This window comes from Sphaerodactylus townsendi, linkage group LG04 (genome assembly GCF_021028975.2).
Source record: "Sphaerodactylus townsendi isolate TG3544 linkage group LG04, MPM_Stown_v2.3, whole genome shotgun sequence".
NCBI lineage: Eukaryota > Metazoa > Chordata > Lepidosauria > Squamata > Sphaerodactylidae > Sphaerodactylus > Sphaerodactylus townsendi.
In genome coordinates this window covers 107,826,987-107,848,010 of record NC_059428.1, presented here as the reverse complement: position 1 = coordinate 107,848,010, position 21,024 = coordinate 107,826,987, and the positions used below count along the sequence as shown (strand labels likewise).

Genomic DNA, 21,024 nt, shown 5'->3' with positions numbered 1-21,024 from the left:
ACCTACCAACTAGTGAAATGAATGTATTAAAATAAATTCAAATTCAAAAATACAAATGGCAGCAAAGCAAACTAAAGGAAATATTTTCATTTCTGAAGCGGAACTTAAGGACAAAAACTGTGCAACCAAGATTTTACCTCAGGATGAAATGAAAGTGCTATTTTCATTTCTTTTTGTTCCAGTATGTTTTCACTGGGAATGGTTTTGGTCTGTTCAATTTCATCACTGGTATGGATAATGTGTTCATTACCTTTGTCCCAAAAGTAATAAAAAAGCAGAGAACTTCAGGTAAATCAGCAGGGATAAGAAATTGAATTGCATCTCTAGTTTTACCATCTAAATCCAAATTCCTGCAGGATTTGAGGCCATTCACCTACAATCAAATGTAACCATTTTGACTGAAGACATTTTGCTGATTTTTCAAATGTGTACCATATTTTCATTTTTCCCAAATGATAGCATCTGACACAATTTAATTGTGCCAGACAAATTATCTTGGCATGTATCCAGCCCCTGTAAAAATAAAACTGGAAGCTTTATACCAATGAAACCTTTTTGGTTTAAATCACCACCACAATGTAAGTCATTATGAAGATGGGGCCATCTCCTGACTTTATTGCACTAATCATCATGCAGCAGATATTACATTTAGAAAGCCCATAAATATGTCTGATCCTGATCCATCTGCTGTAACTGATAAAGCAATCTGTACCCTCCTACTGAGTCTCAGCCTGAGATTCAGAATTTACTTCCAATATATGTCCACATTTCCAGATGCCATGAATTATATCTGCACATACCCACTTTCTAGTCTATATGTATGTGTGGAACTTTACTGGTTTGTCCCTGGTGTAATTTGTGAGGGAAAGGGGTTTTTGGTCCTGAGGGGAAGCCACAGAAAGTGGCTGATAAAAAGGAAGAAGAAAAAGGGGTAGAAATTTTCTGGGGAAAAGATAGGAGAGATTTTTGAGGACTGTTGTAAGCAGAGTTACACCCTTCTAAGAGATACAACCTTTTCATTTTGATGTAAACCAAACCTTCCATTTAAAACATACTTCATTCTAATGTTCTCCCAGCAGAATTTAAATCTTTCCTATTATTAAAGTTCTCTATATTGGAAAGCACCAGATTTAAGAAAATAAGACAGTTTTAAGTTCAGCAAGTAGCAATCTTTCCTTCAGAGCAAGATATTTTTAGTTGAAAGTACACTTTCCACCTTTTATGCTAAAATGAATCTGAAATGCAGCTATCTAGCTGACAGAACCAACAGCTGTGAAAATGAGACCTGGAGATGTATGCAAATGGAAGGTTTTGAATTAATTCCTCTTGTATAGATTTGTGAGGGGAAAGGGGTTTTTTGGTCCTGAGGGAGAGCCACAAAAAGTGACTAATAAAAAAAAGAAGAAAAGGGACAGACATTTTCTGAGGAAAAAGAGAAGAGAGGTTTTTGAGGAGAAAGGAAAAATCAAGATATTTGAGGAAGACTGTCAAAACAGAATTTAGATTTTTTTAAAAATGATTTTTTAAAAAGTCTCCTCAGTATTGCTTTTTTGATGTTTGTAGTCAAATAGAGTGTTCATCCTCAACTAGGCAATGTAAATCAACACATGTTGAAATACCTCACGAAATCTAACATTTTTGATCCACCAATTACGCAGGTTTAGTTTTGCAAAATCTAAGGATTCACTGATGGTAAGATAAATAAATAAATAAGATTTGCTTACTCTGTGGGAAAAGTGAGGAAGGTCAATCAGATGAGTGGGGCTTGCTTTGCAGTATAACATGATTGCACTTGCTCCATCTGGGCAGCCCAGTCCTGAAGTCAGGGGGGTAGATGAATAGTGACTAGGCATGATGCAGCCCTGTGACCTCCAAAGAGGTATGCAGCACTGTGCTCAGCCAGAAAATGGGAAATTCTCTAAGGGCAGTGGAAAGCCCTTTTTGCTGGCATTAAGTCCACACCAGCAAAAGAGAATATTCCTAGGCTAAAAAGGCTCAGGAAGCCAACTGAAGTCAGCACCGTCCCCAGAAAATCCCCATTAGTGCTAGTGTGGGCTCCTGTGCCAGAGGAACACTGGCATTATGGAAGCGTTGGCGCCCAGCCATCATGTAGAAGCACCAGTGTAAGTGACCCAGCTCTGGTGTAGGTTCCACTTTTGCAGTGTGCAGTGCTATTTATGCTGAGGTCATGCCACATCCAGAGCCCGTTTGCCCCACCCCCTCAGGATTACACTGCTAATTGTTCTCCCATTCTGATACTGGGCTTTCCCCCGCTCACCATGATCCCCCCTATGCTGCGTGCTACTCTCAGCGCGCGGCATCCCTGGCGCGTGCCCGGGCATCCCCATCATCAAAAGGCGCCGTTTACAAGAGCGCCAGGGATGCCGCGCACTGAAGGGGCAGTGTCGGGGCGGCTGTGCTGTTGCCGCCCCTGTCGTGGGGAGTGTTGGCGGACCCCGCGCTACTTGAGGAGAGTAGCGCGGGGCTTAAGGTAAGTGGGGGAAGGCCCACTGTGAAGACGTTCGTTCTACTTATTCCTCTATGCACCATAGAGGCATTTTGTTAACACTTTTTGCTTTTTCATGGTTTTATAAGAAACTAAAACAAACTCCTGTTGTGTATCATTTAAATTATCTGTAAATGCTTTGGCCAAAGACCGTAAATAAATCTTACTTTTTTTTCTTTTACATTGAAATTATCTACACAGGTTGCCTAAGTTTTTTTTGTTTTCATTGCTTTTTTAAATGGTATTTCACACATGTACATTCCACTTTCCTAAAATGAAAAAATAAGAGAAAATTCCCTCCAAGATTCACTTGTAATTTTTTTCAATTATGTATGCGAGCACCCCTCTGCCAGCCACCCTTGCAGGCAGGCCACCTTGGCATATGCTTTATGCTTCATAAAATCAGAGTCAGCTCAGGAGTAAGACAGAAATCTCCCTCGTGAGATTCGTCCTGACTAATCACCATCAACCTCTTAAGCTCGGTCATGACAATATGCTTTGGGATTAATTTGCAATGCATTGTATTCCATAAAAGCTGCAGTTTTGCTCTCTGTTTTTTCCTCTCTCTTTTGATAAGCGAAAGCATGATAAAAAGAAACCTGTACTAAAACAGCTATACCTGAGCCCTCTGGGGGAGAGCGGTATAAAAATCCAATGATTGATTGATTAAACAAACAAACAAACAAACAAACAAACAAACAAACAAACAATAATAAAAGGTTTCAGGAGGAAAGCCTGGTCATCTTTCCTTTGATTCCTGACACTCTTACAATTTATTTGTAACAGTAGCTGCTGACCACACATGCTTGTTAGCAAGTGATAGGTCATCATAGGAACTCTCTTTTAAAAGCTGCTAAATTAGACTGTATGCACAGCTTTTGCACAGTTGGAGGCATCCATCTATCAGCAGCATTCCCCCATCACATCTTCATCCCTTGCACTCCAAAGCTAGTTCCTTTCCTTTTTCATCGGTTTCCCCAAAACTGTTCCTTTCCTTTTTCATCGGTTTCCCCAAAATTTACCTCCCTACAGGTAAGAAAGCCTGGATGTGTGCAACTATATTAAATACGGTTAGTTTGTTAGCATCCATGAAAACAGGATCTGAAGTTGGTTTATTATCAATAGTTTTTCTTAAACACAGTGTTTTGTTATGTATGTATATAGCATCCTGGCTTGTTTCCCACCAATCACCCACCTTCCGAGATGACTGAAGAGAACTTCTGGTTACATACAAAAGATTAAAAAAACTTAAATACATTGCAAATAAAAATTTCCATTAAAACTAAATGCATTTCAGTCAATAGATCTTCTTCAGTCATATAAACTATTAAAATACACACTTGCCAGGAAAAGGGGTGTGTGGACTCTTTAAAGGTCCACAGGGTACAGGCATTTGCAGGCAAAAGGGGTGTGTGGACTCTACCCTCTTTTGCCTACAAACGCCTGCATACCAAGGATCTTTAAAGATCCCAGCATGCAGGCGCTGACAAAAGGGGTGTGTGGACTCTATCCCCTTTTCCCAGCAAGTGGGGGAAGGGTGTGTGTGAACTCTCTTCAGTTTGACAGATATTCCATCCCCAAGCTTCTTCTGGCGAGTGCCTCCAAGCCGAGGATCTTTAAAGATCCTCGGCTTGAAGATGCTTGCATGGGAAGGGTGTGTATGGACTATCTTCAGTTTGACATAGAGTCCACCCCCCTTTCCCCTCCAACAAGGGGGCTTGGGGTTTCTCTTTCTTTCCAATCCTTCTCTCTCTTTCTCCCAAGCGCTTCTCTGGCTTCTGTGCCATGCCGAAGCGAGTGAAGTGCTTGGGAGAAAGAGAGAGGAAGCCTCCAAAGGAAGAGAATTGGGGGGGGTGGGGGTGGATTATTTTATTGGTTTTTTCTTTAAACGCTGCTTAAAAGAAGTTCAAGTGAACTCCCTTTAAGTAATGTTTAAGGAAATAAAAACCCTAAAGAATTCACCCCCCAGAGAATCCCCCCAATACTTACCTTGGGGTGCCTGTCAGGGGTACATGCTTTAAGCTAGCGGCACCAAAATTGCAGGGCATCTTCAGGAGACTCTCCTGATGATACCACCCAAGCTTGGTTCAGGAGTGCAATTTTGTGGACCCTCAAAGGGTAGCCTCCATCTCCTGTTAACTCCCATTGGAAACAATGGGAGATGGGGCACCATAACTTTGGACCCCCTGAATCAAACATCACCAGGCCCAGGTGGTATCATTAGGAAAGCCTCTGGAGGATACCCTGAAATTTTGGTCTTGTTAGCTTTAAAAATGCACCCCCTGTAGGCCAAAACCTGAAAAACACCCAAAATACAAAAAAAATCAGATGGACCTGAATATATTCGGATATCCGAATATATTCGGGCATACCGAATATGATATTCGTCTTATTTTGGCAGACAAATAATTTTCTACCCGAATAAGCCCGTATCCAAATTTATCGAATATTTTTGGTACTGCTCAACCCTAGTTGTCATATCTGGTCCAAATATCTTAGTAAGTAAGGGTAACATAAATCTTAGCATTGTGGTGTGCATCATCCTGTTCAAGAGAGCTAACTGCAAATTTAACAGTGAGGTGATCACAAATTCTTAGACCAGTGGTGGCAGCTACTAATGTGAAGCAGGGCAGAAAGTACGCAGCAGCACAAGGATGCATGGATGAGGTAAATTGTATCACACAAGGGCATCCTTCAGTCATAATGACAAATCACAGTTTATTGTTATGAGAACAAGAATCTTTACTATGCAATTCATTAAAGTCAGTAGGTTCATAAGGGTGTAACTCAATTTGAGTTAACATTTAAACTTAAGCTCAAGAGGGAGCAAGCTGGTTAGAATAAACTGATAAGATCCTAAGTATGAAACTGAAAGTAGTACTGACTAAATTCAGAAGCAGGGTGAACTCACCCCAAGCTTTTGTAGGTATTTTGCTAGTAGTGACAAGCCCCAATGTTAGGTTGTTCATCTGTAAGAAAATATGTTTAAAAAAGAAGTCTCCATCTCTGTCCCCTCTCATGCAGTGCTCTAATCATTGAAGACTCCTGTTCTTGTGGGAAAAGATGATTTCTTGATACATCTAAACCAAATTCTGATATCCTGTCTTCCCTGAACTTGCTTTAATACTGTTTTATGGGGAATTTAGAACATTACAGCTTCTAGTTTGGATGCGCTGACAAGCCATAGTTTCCTGAGGAAGTCTTTCATTAGATTGCTGAATGAGGGAAGGAGGAAGGAGAGAGCATACAAGCATGAGAATCTTCCCGGTGAGTTCACGTAACAGTGAAGAATGATTTTTCAGTACTCCTAAAAATGCTTCTAAGAAGGATAAAGGGCAGTTGAAAGGAGACAGCCATGTTGAGCAGCAAAAAGAGATAGGCCGTTTCTGCACGGCCCATAAACGACGGCCTGGGGGCGGTAAAAACACCGCCCCCAGGCCGCCGTTCGCACAGGCGCTGCTGCTGCAACGCAGCAGCGGCAACCTGAATGCGCTTCCCTCCCCCCAGGGCGGCGACAGGCCGCCCTAAACAACAACCTTTAAAGGGTTGTTGTTGGGGAGGAAGCGTCTTCCCGGCGGCGCGGCGCAAGGCCGAGGAAGATACAGCCGCCCTCCTTTCTACTCGCGATGTCAGCCGTTAGTTGAATGTTGATTCCGCCCATACACTGTCCTCCGACCTCGGCGTGGGTCGGAGGGCAGCGTAATGGGTCTTCACGCTGTGCAGGCTTAATTTTAATGGTGACATCGTGAGTAGAACGGAGGGAAGAGAAGCGCTCCGTCTTGAGCCGCCTGGCAGTGGGCGTCTCCGTTATTCGCGCTCGCGGCGCCTTTGCGAAGAAGAAATTTCCACGCCAGCACCTTTGGCGGCGCAAGGCGCGAGGCCGCGAAACGCCATAGCTATGTTAAGCAGCAGTCGTAATTTTCTTATAGTGTTTGGGGTCTGCTTTTAGTAAGAACTGTCCACTAGTAAAGCAAAGAGTTGTCATACTGGGTTGCGTGTGTGTGTGTGTGTGTGTGTGTGTGTGTGTGTGTGTGTGTGTGTGTGTGTGTGTGTGTGTGTGTGTGTTTTAAATGCAGCAGTCAGTTCTTAGGAGATCAATACAGTTTCTTCTGAGGAAAGGCAGATATTTAAGAGCACAAAAATAAACAGAACTTTTTTTAAAAAACAAACAAACACGTGTGTGTTTCCTCTACATTAGGCATGACTTCAGAAAATTACAAATGAAAAAAGAAAGAAAGAAAAAGAGAGACTAAAAGCACTTTCAAAAACTCCTTTTTAGAGGTCCATACTGACTTGAAAACAAATCCATCAGGCAACATAAGAAGACAAAAACAGGCCAGAGAATGCTGTAATTGGTAACCATAGCAACCATAAGCTTCTACTTATTTACTGTTTGTCAGGTAACCATGTGAAAGCATGCAATTTAGAGGTATTAGCGAATGAAGGTTTTCTGCCTCTTCCCCCCCACTTCCTTTCAAAAACCAGTAATGTTCCTACAGTGACTGTACTGTTTTTAGTTCTAACCTTCTGATTCAGCGGCATTAATGGACATGATAATCAACTGTTCTCATTTGGTTAAGTGTACTTGCTTTGCTGCACCAAGGGAAATTATAAAAAGGTACTGTGTCAGCTTTTGTGACCGCCATTTTGTTTTTGCTTAGCCAACAGTTACTGAGCTCCACGCAGAGCAGAAAATGGCCCTGTTAAGTCACTTACCTCAATTCCCTCACACAAGGGACACATGGGGGCTCCTAGGAACATCCCCTGATTGATTTGTGTGACATCTTTGTGTTACACTGTACTGTAATATTGCCTCAGGGCACTAAAATAGAGAACTGGGAGGTCCACAATCACTATACAGCTGGGCACTAGGGTTTCATCTGCAAGATAAGGATCAACAGAACTAATATGGCTTCCTTGTGGTAGAGCCCTGAGGTTTCAGAAGGTGGGTTTCAGAAGGTGGGGATCACATTGTTAATGCTTCCCTATGTTAAAAACCCTGTGTTAAAAATTTGCAAGTAATAAAACCGTTTGATCATTCTCCCTGTTATGATTGTTTTGTGTTTGCAGAGAACTTTCTCCTTTCCTCAAATGTGAATTTTAACTAGCACTCTGAAGTGAGGACCATCCTACCTCATGGATTCAACTACCTCATTTTTCTTCTTATTGGACAGAGAACGAGCTGAAGAGAACCAGTATATATATCTAGAACTGAGAAAACATACTGATGATGTTACTAATTTGTTATGTAAGCCTGTGTGGTGTAGTAGTTAGCCTAGGATCTGGGAACCCAGATTCAAATTTTGATGTTTTCGAACTATGTGTGTAAGCTGCCCTGAGCCTGGTTTAGACCACAATAGGGTGGGGTATAAATATAATAAAATAAAATTTCCATTCTGCCATTGAAGCCCAGTGGGTGAACTTGGGCTAGTCATATACTCTTAGCCTAACCTACCTCATTGGATTGCTATTTTGAGGTTAAAATGGAAGAGAAAAGAATGATGTAAAATGCTGAGGGTACCACTAGGGGAGAAAGGCAGGGTATAAATGAAGTAAAATAATATAGAAATAAATAACAGCTGGAAAATCCCAGTGTTTTATATTAAGATACTTATATTTAAGTATCTTAATATACTTAATATATTAAGTATATTATATATAATATAGGCCATACTTATATTTAACAAACAAAACAAAAAACACAAGTTAGAATTTGAACTGTGGCAGAAAATAGAAGTATGACTCAAATAATACGACTCACAGCCCAATACAGAGCTGACGGGTAGGCAGGGATGCCACCACCATGGTGCCACTATGACCACTCCAAATGGTAAAAAACAAAGACTCACTCAAAGCCCTCAAAGGGACATTACAAAACTTGTGGTGTATCTCTGCCAGCGACTCTGTTGGCACATGGGGGCCGATCTAAGCTTGGTGTGCCCCCCCCCCGAACACTAACACTATGTTGATGCAGCGTCTGAGCATCAGCAGATTTTCCCCTTCCCTGGGTGAGAGCATTTCTGCCAGCAGCATAAGCCTGTGCTGCCTCCAGAGGGAGATCCCCCCCCCCTCTTTTGGATTGGGCTGCCCATTTAAAAGTAATAATTTGATTCACTTAGCTCCATTTATTAGAGTATTTACTGCTGGATTGTTGAAGCTGCTTTATTGTTTCTTTGATTTAAATTGTGGTACTTTCTACCACTATGTTGTCATATATTTAATTTCAAACCTGTCCATAATGTGTGGTTTATAGATCCACAAAATGGAGATAAGCAAAGAAGGCAGGATTTCTGAAGTTCTAAAGCTGCAGACAAAACTGACATAAAAAAGGGCTTGGTCTCTTTCCAGGGCTGTTTTGGCCTCTAGACCACCCTGCTTGCCCCAGTGCAAGTCCTGGTATGGCTTACTCATACCAGTAAATGATCCAGGTCTCCAGTACTAAGGTTAGCACTTTATTAAGAAAACAGCAGTATTTTCATGAAAATGTTTCATTAATTACATTTGAACCAACTGCCCAGTGAATTCCTATTCCTCATTCTGATATAAACTATTTTAAAGACTTCACGTTAGAAACACAGCAAGTAAGGAAAGCCTTTCTTCCAACAGAGGAGAAACATCATATAGAGATAAAGAGCTACCATTTAAGAGACTAATATAGTAAAACTTTGAACTTTAAAATCTAAACAATGCATCAATTGCAACATCCCTCTTGATGTGATGATTTCTGCATGGAAGCATTCAGAACTGGTAAGTTCCTGACAGGATCTCTACCTCACCAAGAACCACATCACATATTAGCAAAATAGTTTTTGTGGTGTCAAGAAACCATGTCTAGGACCAAATAGGGTTACCAGCTCCAGGTTGGGAAAAAAACCCCAGGATATTTAAGGGGCAGAGCCTGAGGAGGGTGGGGTTTGGGGAGGAAAGGGAATTAAACAAGATATAATGCCATAGAGCAGGGGTCTGCAACCATGCTGGCAGGGGCTGATGGGATTTGTAGTCCATGAACATCTGGAGAGCCACAGGTTGCAGACCCCTGCCATAGAGTCGACCTTCCAAAGCAATCATTTTCTCCAGGTGAACTGATCTCTGTCACCTGGAGATCAGCTGTAAGAGTGGGAGATCTTCAGCTATCTCTCGGAAGTTGGCAACCTTGAGGACCAAAAGAGAGCCAGCATGCTGTAATTGTTGGAGATTCTACCTAGGACCCAGAAGAACCACAATCAACCCCCTATTCTGCTATGATCTTGAGCCAGTGGTGGACTCTCAGCCTGAACTACTTCACAAAGTACCACATATACCCCCTTGAGCTCATTCACTGCAATCACCACACAAGCAACAAGACTAAAATACAGCTGAAAAGATATGGAGATTAAGTACTATAAAGGGGATGTATCTCAACCTAGTGGTAGTGTGTACGGATGTCAGAATTCTTACTTTAGTACAGCCACAAATTGTCTGGGTCCTTGTTTCTGGCTGCTCTAATGGTCCTGTACAGTCTCTAGTGAAGTCTAAAACTATCTCACTAAACAACCATACTCTTCAAAGCCTCAACAGTTGGCAAACAATCTAATGTTGGTAAGAATCTTGGACAGATAGTCGCACCCTCTCTTTTCCTTGGAAGCCTGTATAATAACTCTAGCTGCCTCTGCAGTTTATTGCCTTCTCTAAAACTGTACTCTAAAAACTAAAAATTTTAATGTCTGGTGGAAAATCCAAACTATATCCCGAGTTGCTAATCTTTACAAGGTGGCATATCCTCCTTATTGCATCCCCTATCCGATTTGTAATTGTCTATTCTGGTCCCATAATCCCTAGCATAGCCTTTTCTGGGGTAGTTGAAAGAGAATCTTCCCGCCCCCATCTATTTTCACCAATGAAAAACTGCTTAGATCCAACCTAAACTACACTTTTCTGAACTCTTTGGAAAAAAGAAAAAGACACAACAGAAACAGTCAAGTATATGCTGTGCTATTTTTAGTGTAGAAAGTGACACAGAATTTTTTTAAAATGTAAAAATAATCTAAATGCATTGTCTTTATTTAAACATTTACATCCCCACCTTTCCTTATGTTTCAGTATCCCACACAAAGCCATAGAAACAAGCCAAAAAAATCCAACCTCCTGCTCTTCACATCTTCCAAACAGTTGGAATCAACCAATATAGACTAAAAAGATATTTGTAAGAAAATAATAGCAGTGTGGCTGGGTTTTTTTACACTTACCCTTGGAAATGTTGTAAATCTGTCTAGCTCTTCCACAAAACAGAACATCTGCAAACTGATTGCAGACATTACAATTAATAAACTGGCAGTGAAAACAACTAAACTTCCAAGCTTTTTTCCAGGTCCAAAAATCTTGTACACAAAGTCTTCCAGGGCAGGTGAAATCTTTATAAGTCGGACCACCCGAAGCACCTGGGTAAAAGACAAAGGAAATGCAGTTATTGATTTTACTGTAGGATGTCAAATGAATACAAACACAGAATGTTTTATTACAAGTAACCTCCTGATGTTAAGTGCCATATGTTGAAGAAGAAAGTAACAAATGTTCCGGCTCGTTGACTTCCTGGATGCTTTCCCTCAATCTTACAGTACAATAGAGCTACGGCAAATCTGTTATATAAGCCTTGTGGCGGTGCTAAAAAAAAAAGACTTTGCAGTGATCAACAATGGACCCATATGTTCAAATAAGGATCAACCAGCCACAGCTTTGATCTTGAAACCACATGTAAGGTCTTAAATTAAATGGGAGAAGCAGCTGAATGTAAAGGGTTCTAGGTTTAAAGCCTGCCATGTCATCACCCGCCAAATACACAGCACTAATTATTCACAGAAAGTGATACTGAAAAAGAATTGCTATACAAAACCAGAAAGGAGATTTGTAACACCTTAAAGACTCTCAGATGTAGGGATAAACTTGAGGAGATGCTAGAAAGCTATGATGCTCTCTTTTCTTTGAAGAATAGTTGCTGGGCACTCTTGTTTGGATCTGTGGTGCTGGCAAATTCCCTTAATTAATACAAATTCACTTAAAATGTACTTTTTTCTGGAAAATACAGTGAAATCCTGTGTAAGCCCACTGACTTCAGTTTTAACTGTGCAGTGACCTGGCAAAATCTTCCCTCCTTTGCTAAAATCTGTAATGTTTTGAAAAGCAAAAACAAAAACAACCCCCCTCCAAAAAAGTTCAAGTTTTGTAGCATCTTTATTTATTAGGGTTGCCAACTGCCAGGTGGGCATGGAAACCTCCTGTAATTACAACTGATTTCCAGACTACAAAGATCTGGGGGACGGGGCAGTATAGAAGCCTAAAGTATAAATAAATAAATAAATAAATAAATAAATAAATAAATAAATAAATTTCCCCTGGAAAAAATGGCAGCTTTAGAGGGTGGACTCTAGGGCATTATACCCCAAAGCACAGGTGTCAAACTCGCGGCCCTCCAGAGGTTCATGAACTACAATTCCCATCAGCCCTTGCCAGTATAGCCAATGCTCATGTTGTGAAGGACTGATGGGAATTATAGTTCATGAACATCTGGAGGGTCGCGAGTTTGACACCTCTGCCCCAGAGGGGTCATCCATCCCCACCCCAAACCCTGCTCTCCTCAAACTTCACCTCCAAATAAGTTGAAAACCTCCCATTCTTTAAAATAATGATCTTAACTAATCAAATTGAACGACTGATGGCAGTTAGAAATAATTAGAAATATTAATTCTCAGTGTTGTGGCTCCTTGCTAACTGTTTTATAGTCCAGGTAAAGCCTTGAGAGTGCACGGGGAAAGGCAGTGAGTCAGCAGATAAAATAAGTGATTTGGACATTGATTAACAACCAACATACTGATCTCACCACCAAAGAGGATTACACTGATAGATTTCTGTGCGGTGTTTCTGCCAATTATTATTTTCTCTTCTTATCTAGGGAGTTCTGTTGATTCAGTACAAGAAGGCTTGCTGCCCATGCCCACCATTTTCTTGTTAAGAGACTTGGTGTTTATAGGATCTTTGAAAGGATGCTAAACTTTTACAATTGTGAAATTGTGGCTGCAATCCTGAATTGTCCTGAAATTAAATCCCATGGAATAATATGGAATTTACTTCTGAGTAGACCTGGTTTAGGATTATACCTGGTGTGTGCAAAAGTATGATTTGAATACTGTATATGAGTAAGAGAAGGCTACTATTTAGATGGATTGACTGAGAGGTTTTTTTAAATTACCGATATACCCTATTATTATACCCTATTAGTATATTTGTTGATGTGATATTTTTTGCAATGCCATAAATCAAATACTAAGTTTTAGCACATGTGAGAGTGTACTCACATTTAATAGTACTTAAAAAAATTCTGTTTCTGGAATGTGCAAAACAATATTAAATATATGACATTACATTACAGTGTTTTCTGAGAGTCTTTTACCAGATTTTTCACCATATTCGCTTGCACCAACCCTCTTTCCTCACAGAAGTACAGCTTCCAGTTAGATCATGGACCTGTAGTGCTTTAAAAAGTGATTGTTCAGCTTTGAGGAAAGGGAGTTGGGCCTGGACAGTCTGAACCTACTTTGGTAAAAAAAGAAAAAGAAAATATAACATGTGGTTTGGCTCTTGGTAACGCAATAAAAATAAAATGAAATGCAAAGAGACTCACTCCTGTCTGTACTGTCTCTTCAAACAACTGCAAGCAAACTTTTTGCCTCTGTCCTTGTAGGTCTGTCTTTTTGTTTGCAGACTCAAGGATCAATTCTGCCCATAATAATCATCATCATTATCATCATCATCTCTTTAGAAGATGTCAATCACTCTAGGTCAGGGGTAGGGAACCTGCGGCTCTCCAGATGTTCAGGAACTACAATTCCCATCAGCCTCTGTCAGCATGGCCAATTGGCCATGCTGGTAGGGGCTGATGGGAATTGTAGTTCCTGAACATCTGGAGAGCCGCAGGTTCCCTACCCCTGCTCTAGGTTCTCTCCCCACTGGGCATGAGCATCAGAGATGTAAAATATAATATACACAGTATATTCACAGTGCAGTCTGTGGTAGAGCAGAAGGGGCAATAGAGTATTCACTCTATGGTCACATTCCTGTACCAAGTGTGTGTATTCTCACATGCATGTTTCTCGGTTGCCTGTATGTAAAATTGTGTTTCATCTTCTTGCCACAACCCCAAGTTATAAAACCCAGTACCTTGGGGGTATGCTGGAAAGACTGTCTTTGAGCAAGTACCAGGGCCAGAGCTTCCAGTTACTTTAGCTTCCCCTGTTGGTGGGTGTCCTTAGGGTGCATGAGTAGTCTTAGTATGGCTGGGTGTGATTTCAGACACTATCTGCTTTCTTAAGCAGAAAATACTAAACTAGAGCCCATAAATGGAAAATAACCATCTTAGTAGGAAAATACAGTTCTAAGGAAATAAAAGGAAAACACATATTAGTTATGTTATATTAGCTAACTTCAGATGGAGCAAACATATCCTTGGGTACCACATCTGGATGAAGTGTTTTAACAAAGAACTAAGGAAGATTTTACCTTTTAACACTTTTAAGGAGCAACAGTGGTGTAGTGGTTAAGAGCAGGTGCATTCTAATCTGGAGGAACCAGGTTTGATTCCCTGCTCTGCCGCTTGAGCTGTGGAGGCTTATCTGGGGAATTCAGATTAGCCTCTGCACTCCCACACATGCCAGCTGGGTGACGTTGGGCTAGTCACAGCTTTTCGGAGCTCTCTCAGCCCCACCCACCTCACAGGGTGTTTGTTGTGAGGGGGGAAGGGCAAGGAGATTGTAAGCCCCTTTGAGTCTCCTACAGGAGAGAAAGGGGGGATATAAATCCAAACTCTTCTTCTCCTTCTTCTTCTGCCAGCTTAAGTGAGCCCTCCCTCACACCCATTTCAGAGCTAGGAATCTTGGCCCTCGTGGGAGTTGCTCTGTTCTCTGCCTTTGGCATGCACTCTTCATCTCTCTCTCTCTCTTCCTGATCTGAGTTTTATGATGCCCATCCATTGAATTCCTTTTGGCAGGAAGCCCAAATGGCTGAACCATACTTCTTATTTTCCTGTCTTTCCCCTCTTGGGAAAATAAAGTTTGCCATGGGTTCGTGAACCCCAATAATAACACTCTCCCCACAGGGCATGAGTGCTAGAGATGGAGAGTTTATTGGTAGACCAGATGGGCAATAGAGTACCCACTCTCTATGTAAGATTATGTTCAAAATGGCTGAATAAGCAAGTTCTTGTTCTGTTACTGAGGCCTTGTGGTACGTGCATCTTTGCAAGAGACCAGATGAATAACAGCAGGCCAATGAGTAGGCAACTCAACATTTGTGTTCCAGCTACTGACTCAAATCAAAGAACATACAGTCTTTTTTAGAACTGTGGCTGAATCCCATCCTGAAATCTTTTGTTTAACAGGATATTTAAGCCCTGGGGTAAACAGAGAGCTTTGCCTGTTCAGCCAATTCACATGGCTAGTGTGCTTCTGCTATCACTGTGAACCCAGACCCAGATAAACCCGGTTTGTGACCTCAACTTCCCTATTGCTCTGAAGGACAGATCTCTGCTCCTGGGGAGTCTGTAGTCTACTTCAGGACCCAACTGACAAAACCAGAACACACAAGCTACTGTTCTACCTCTTCTGCCCTACTGCTTGCCTTCTTGGCATATCAAATATCTCAGTATGCTTGCTGTGAAATATGTTTATTTCAGAGGCGTAGCTGGGCCAAAATGCGCCCGGTGCGCATTTTTTATTCCCCCCTCGCAGCGCCCCCCTTCCCCCATTTACCTTAGTTCCTTTCCTTTTTGAGAACTTTTTCAGGCTGCAAAAGGCCTGTTCTCAGTAAAAACAGCCTGATGGGAACTATACTTCCCAGGAGACCTTGTGAGCCCCAAGATTTCCTGGGAACTGTAGTTCCTCAGGCCTTTTTAATGCAAACAGGCCTTTTGCAGCTTGAAAAAGTTCTCAAAAAGGAAAGAAACTAAGTGGGGGAAGGAAAAAAGGGGGGTGCCGCAAGGGGGCTGTGGGGGGGCACCGCAGAGGTGGGAGGGGGAAAGGGGGAGGGGTCTGGTTCCATGCCCTCCCAGGCATGCACCCGGTGCATGGCACACACACCGTCCCCTTGGAGGTTCGCCACTGGTTTATTTGAATACACAGCAGAGACTTTCCCTTTTGACGTAAAATTGGTAGGATGAATGCTGAAGATGAGAGCTTCGGGCTCAGAAAATTCCATCCCAAATGTGCAGAAAACTAGAACACTGGCACTGGAAATTTGTTGCCCATTGAATCAAATGGGGAAAAAGAGAATGACAAACATAACATAAAGAAAGAAAAACACATCTTAAAGGAGAAAGTTTTAAAAATTCTTAAAATGGTGTTCTTGGTAACTCAGCTTGAATCAATATATAACTAGCACAAATATTAGTCTGCTTTGGCAGACCTGTTCCATTCTGGGAGCTCAGAATTGGTTACATACATTGTGAATATTGCAGATTTCTACATGCCTTACAAACCTCAAGGGTCATGATTTTTCTTGGGTCAGCAGAGAAATTAGCCAATGAATTATTCTGTTACGCAGATTTGAGATTCCAGGAAAAGCATAGCAATAGTCTTATACAAATTTTAAAAGGGGTCGTGGAACAGGCAGAAATGGCTGTTAAAGTACAATTCCTTTCTGGGTGTTTAACAACTTTTAGTATGGGTGCCCTCCTTCGCTCTAGCCTAAAGTACCTTAATTGACATTTAAGCAGCACATTAATCTTTCCAGGGACTATTTTGCTAGTCGGTTTGTTTTCATTAAGAGAGAAAAAGACAGGGCGATCTTCAAAGCTCCCTCCCTCCTCCCACCAATTCATGCATTTATTCAGTTCACCCAGCTCAACTATTTTTGAGGATCAGAAGGAGGTAATGTAGTACAATATACTACAATAAGGCTAACGCTGTTATGGTAGCTTGATGCTTGGTTTATGCATTACAATGAATTCTTCATTTTTGTTGCATTGGCTGATGTGGCCTTTGAAATTTGGAAATGCCATTGCCATCATTCAAAACAGCAAAGGTAATTCATGTAAAAAATGCTTTACTCAATGAGATGACCAGTGCAGAAGCCTTTTTGAACAAGAACAGTTTCCCAGTTTGAGATGGTTGTCATTAAGCTCCAAAACTGGGTGCAATTCAGGGTGCAAATGGAGAGCCAGTGTGGTATAGTGGTTAAGAGCAGGTAGATTCTAAACTGGAGAACCGGATTTGATTCCCCATTCCTCCACCTGAGTGGCAGAGGCTTATCTGGTGAACTAGTTGTGTTTCCGCACACCTACATTCCATCTGGGTGACCTTGGGTGAGTCACAGTTCTTTGGAATTCTCTCAACCTCACCTACCTCACCAGATGTCTGTTGTGGGGAGAGGAAGGGAAAGGTGCTTGTTAGTCACCTTGAGTCTCCTTCGGGAGCGAAAGGTGGGATATAAATCCAAACTCTTCTTCTTCTTCAAATGCAGTGTCCAAGATCATAGTGCTAGTCTGAAACTCCAGCATCATTTCTGGTATGGATCAGCCCCAACCACAAGCTTTAAACTCTTCATCCCATCCACTAATTCAGCATACTTTTGACAACCATGAAGGATGGTACCGGTACATTTATAAAATGGGAAGTTCTGAGAGTTGTAAAGTTATCAATGGTAAGGGGAGTCAAGAAAAGAAATTCTTACCAGAGCCAGTGTGGAACAGTGGCTAGAATGACACATACATATTGCATATGTGTGTCTACTGCACACACATATGGTGAAGAAGGGCACCACTTCAGTGGTCAGCTGCCCGAAGGTCCTTTGAGAAATGTCAGAATAGAACTGTAGCAAAATCAAGCACGTTCAAATACCACTGATTTTAGTGAAATGTGCTTAAATCTCTCTCAGTGCTTGAATTTGCTTAAAAAAGAAAAAAAAGGCATGATGTGGGTTTGGATACTGGAAGTCAGAAGACCACACAAATTGCTCTATAAATCCAAATCCAAATCCAAAAACCTTTATTAGGCATAAAACCAGTGCCAAGAATTTCAAATACAATAAAAAGATCATTATTGCTCAACTTGCAGTACACCGAGCAAAAACATAGCAACAGCTTCAGATATTTCCACACTAGAGCTATTTAGAAGCTTAGCCATTTTTGTTTTATCAGAGAGGAGCATAAATCCTGTTGGTAACACAGTTCTCAAATTGGTTCTGATGTTGTTGTACTTTGAACAATGGAGCAGAATATGAGAAAGTGTTACAGTTGTATCAGGACAGAATTGACAGCGACGCTCATCTTGTGGAATACCAGAGAATCGACCTTGAAGATGTGCTGACGGAAAAGAGTTACACCTTGCTCTGGTCATGACCCATCTGCTATTGTAATTAATAAGTTGTTGCAGATATATAGCAGGGCTAGTTTTCTGAGGGATAATCCCAAAGACTATTGGAGAGCAAGAGCTTTGTGCTTTGCTCAGGAGAAATTGGTACTCTTGATCAAATAATCTAGACTTTAAGCGATGGTAAATCTCCGGAGCGGTGAGCATTTGTAGGGCCTCCCAAGAGAAGCCCAAGGAAAAGATCTTTTTTTTCAATATGTAGCCACCATTTCGAAAGCTGAAGCTCTCTCATTTCTAACTGGGACAAACTGTTAGGGTCAGTGCAAAAACAAAGACGCAGCCAAAACTTAAAAGTTACAACCCATGCCCTTGTTTCTAATAAATGTTGCCCTGATTCCAAACAAAGAACACCATAGGGGACACAATGCGGGGTGCCAAAGATCTTATAAAGGAAATTGGATTGGATGCTATTGCTCTATAAAAAAGAATTCTTTGTTAAGTTTAAATGCTGAATGGCAACCAAAACGGTAAAGAAAAAAGTGGTAGATATGCAGCTAAACTGTAAGGCTAATAAATAATGCAATCTCTGAAGCACAACAGGGAATCCCATGAAGGTAAAAAACAAGTCTTGTGGATAAATAGGGGTGTTTTTAATGTGGGAATTCCTTTCCCAGCGACTACTTTGCTGTTTGGCTAGGAAGACAGTAGACCCGTTATCATAAATATTCGAATGTCTGAGGATTTGCCTAACCACTCAAAGTATCTAGGTGAAGGTAATCTTTTGACTCTTGCTGATATGGAGAAACCTTACAGTATTCCCTAAGAAGCTGACTGCCTGGGGATATGATAGATTTCAGGCTTGCACACAGACACAAACTGTAATGTATTTTTCAACCTCCCCTGTCATTTTGCCAGTAGGAGACTTGGATTTTAGAAGGTAATCTAAATCTTTCATTGCGACAGATGTTTCTGCTGCAACACATATGTATCTTTATAGAGACGTTAAAGGAGTAAATGGCTATACTTTTTTATATAAGGGAAGCACTATTTAATGGAACTCTAAGTTTGTCTGATGTTTCTTTTGCCAGCAAGTGAAGACTTTTGTTCGGTTTGGTATTCCCTCAATGATCCCTCTTCCCTAACCAAAATTGATTTTTTTAACATATATTTTAACTCTAGGTTTTCAGTTTTTTAAAAGTTATTTAAATTATCTATGTTTGAGGGGGGCTGATTTTAATGGCTTTATAATATAATTTTACCATGGGTGTTTTAAATGGTTACCCATCTTGATGGCCTTTGTAAGTGCGGGATATAACTATGTTATGCTGACATACTGAAAAAAATAATTCTTAAAAGGGTACTTAAGCCTTCACCAATCTCTAATTATAAAAATAAAACATTTGTTCTTGATATATCAAAGGAGGAGATCTCTTTTGCCTTGGAAGAGTGGAAGTTTCTTTTAAGTGTTTGACCTGATTATGGCCTGGTTTATGAGGATTTAGATTGTCTGAGGGTTTTTCTAATCACCAGATGAACCCACAGATGTAGTTAATTATCTGGAGATTTGGTTTTCCCTAATTACCAAGTTACTCAAATATATTAACATGCTTCAAAACCGCAAGGAAAGCATCTTTTGCAAAAAATAGTAAAATTTTCTTTCTACCTTTCTTGAAGGAGCGCTGTTCTATGCTAACATGTCATTTAACCTATGCTAATAAACAAATGCTACTTAGTCATAGACAGAAAGACCATCTGTAACACTGCCCTTTCAAAAATCAAACTGCAAAATAGGGAATGTTCCTTATTACCATAGAACACCCCAGTTAAAAAATAATAATAATCAGAACTGTCAGTATTGTGGAAGAGCCACAGTTTAAATATGCATGGACCTTAATTGCAGTACAGCAAAATCAGCTACAGCTGCTTACTGTTTTTACAGCGAAGAGAAACCTGTCATTATTTTACCACCTTGAGAGGCAATCAGCTTTGGATATGAATCTGAAAGAAAAGCTATCGCTATTCCTTTTGCATCAAATTTGTGGCTAGGCTGAGATATCTGGGACATCTGTGCAATTTATAAGGCAGGTAGTTTTCTGAGAGTCATCTCATCTGGAGGGAAGGAAAGGTTTAAATTTGCAATTAACAATTAATCTGTGGTTCCACATTTTAGTAACTGAGAGTGGTGTCATTAAACTTTTAAAATGCTACATAATTTAGGAATCTGTGCACATTTTTACAACAGTCGCCCATTGTGTCCCACTAGTTTCAGTTTCATAATTGCTGATTGCTTTCAGTGAAATGTGACCCATAGGAACCATTCTATCAACAGGCCCTTTAGCAGCCAGTAGCAATATACATTTTTATTGGTAGATAAAATACAAATATAGTCCTTTTGATTTAAGGGACTTCTTAATTGTCCATAGTTTCTCAAGGACTGAACAAATGCTGTACTTCTAAACGTGTAAAGGCTTATGAAAAGTTATAGAAAGATATGTCTGGGAAAGGTAAGACCCAAGGGCAACCTTTGGCCCAAACAAAGCCTTTTTAGGGCCCATTAATGTCAACAACAGAGACTTAAGCAAGAGTTGAATTCTATCAATAAAAACAGTAGGATCTAAAAATTGGTCCATTCTGCACAGCACAGGTAAGATGTCCTGAGGACAGGAAAAAAAGCATCTTGGGGAGGAACTTTGCATAGCTTTTTCCTCAAGACATCATCAGAATGCCTTATTTCTGCTATTTTGAAGATGCAAAACTATTGGCTTTCCCCCCCTCAAGTCATCTGCAAGTTGTCTCCTCTTGTTGTGCAGAGCTCAGGAGCTGAAAAGGTGTCTTATTTTCCCCATCCAACAGTAAAAGCTCTCTTGTCAGTTTCATCTGCCAGTGGCACCTGACATTTTGTGCTGCTGCAGGAATTCTCCATGCTTGCAGTTTTTTGCTTAAGGTTTTCCTAAGACTTTTGCTCTGCTGGCTCTGATCCTGGGACCTTTTCAGCTGGAAAAGTACATGGTTGCACTCCTGCTGATTCTGGCAGTACATGAAGACACGAACAAACACATAGAAGACATGAACACATGCATACGAGAATCAGCTGCTTCTCATATGTGTGTCTTTGTGTCTTTGATGACAGCTTTTCAAAAAATTAAAAAGGAGAAAATTATATATTGGGGTGTTGTATGGTTTCCG

At 40.8% G+C, this 21,024-nt stretch overlaps 1 protein-coding gene across 2 annotated transcripts in view; it reads right to left on the bottom strand.

The window, feature by feature from the left end:
- NALCN (sodium leak channel, non-selective) overlaps window positions 1-21,024 on the bottom strand; it is a 286,369-nt gene that overhangs the window by 111,141 nt on the left and 154,204 nt on the right. For both annotated transcript variants that reach the window (XM_048493957.1, XM_048493958.1), the window contains one exon: window positions 10,732-10,923. In XM_048493957.1, coding sequence (XP_048349914.1) covers window positions 10,732-10,923 — 192 coding nt within the window. The remainder of the gene's footprint in view (window positions 1-10,731; window positions 10,924-21,024) is intronic.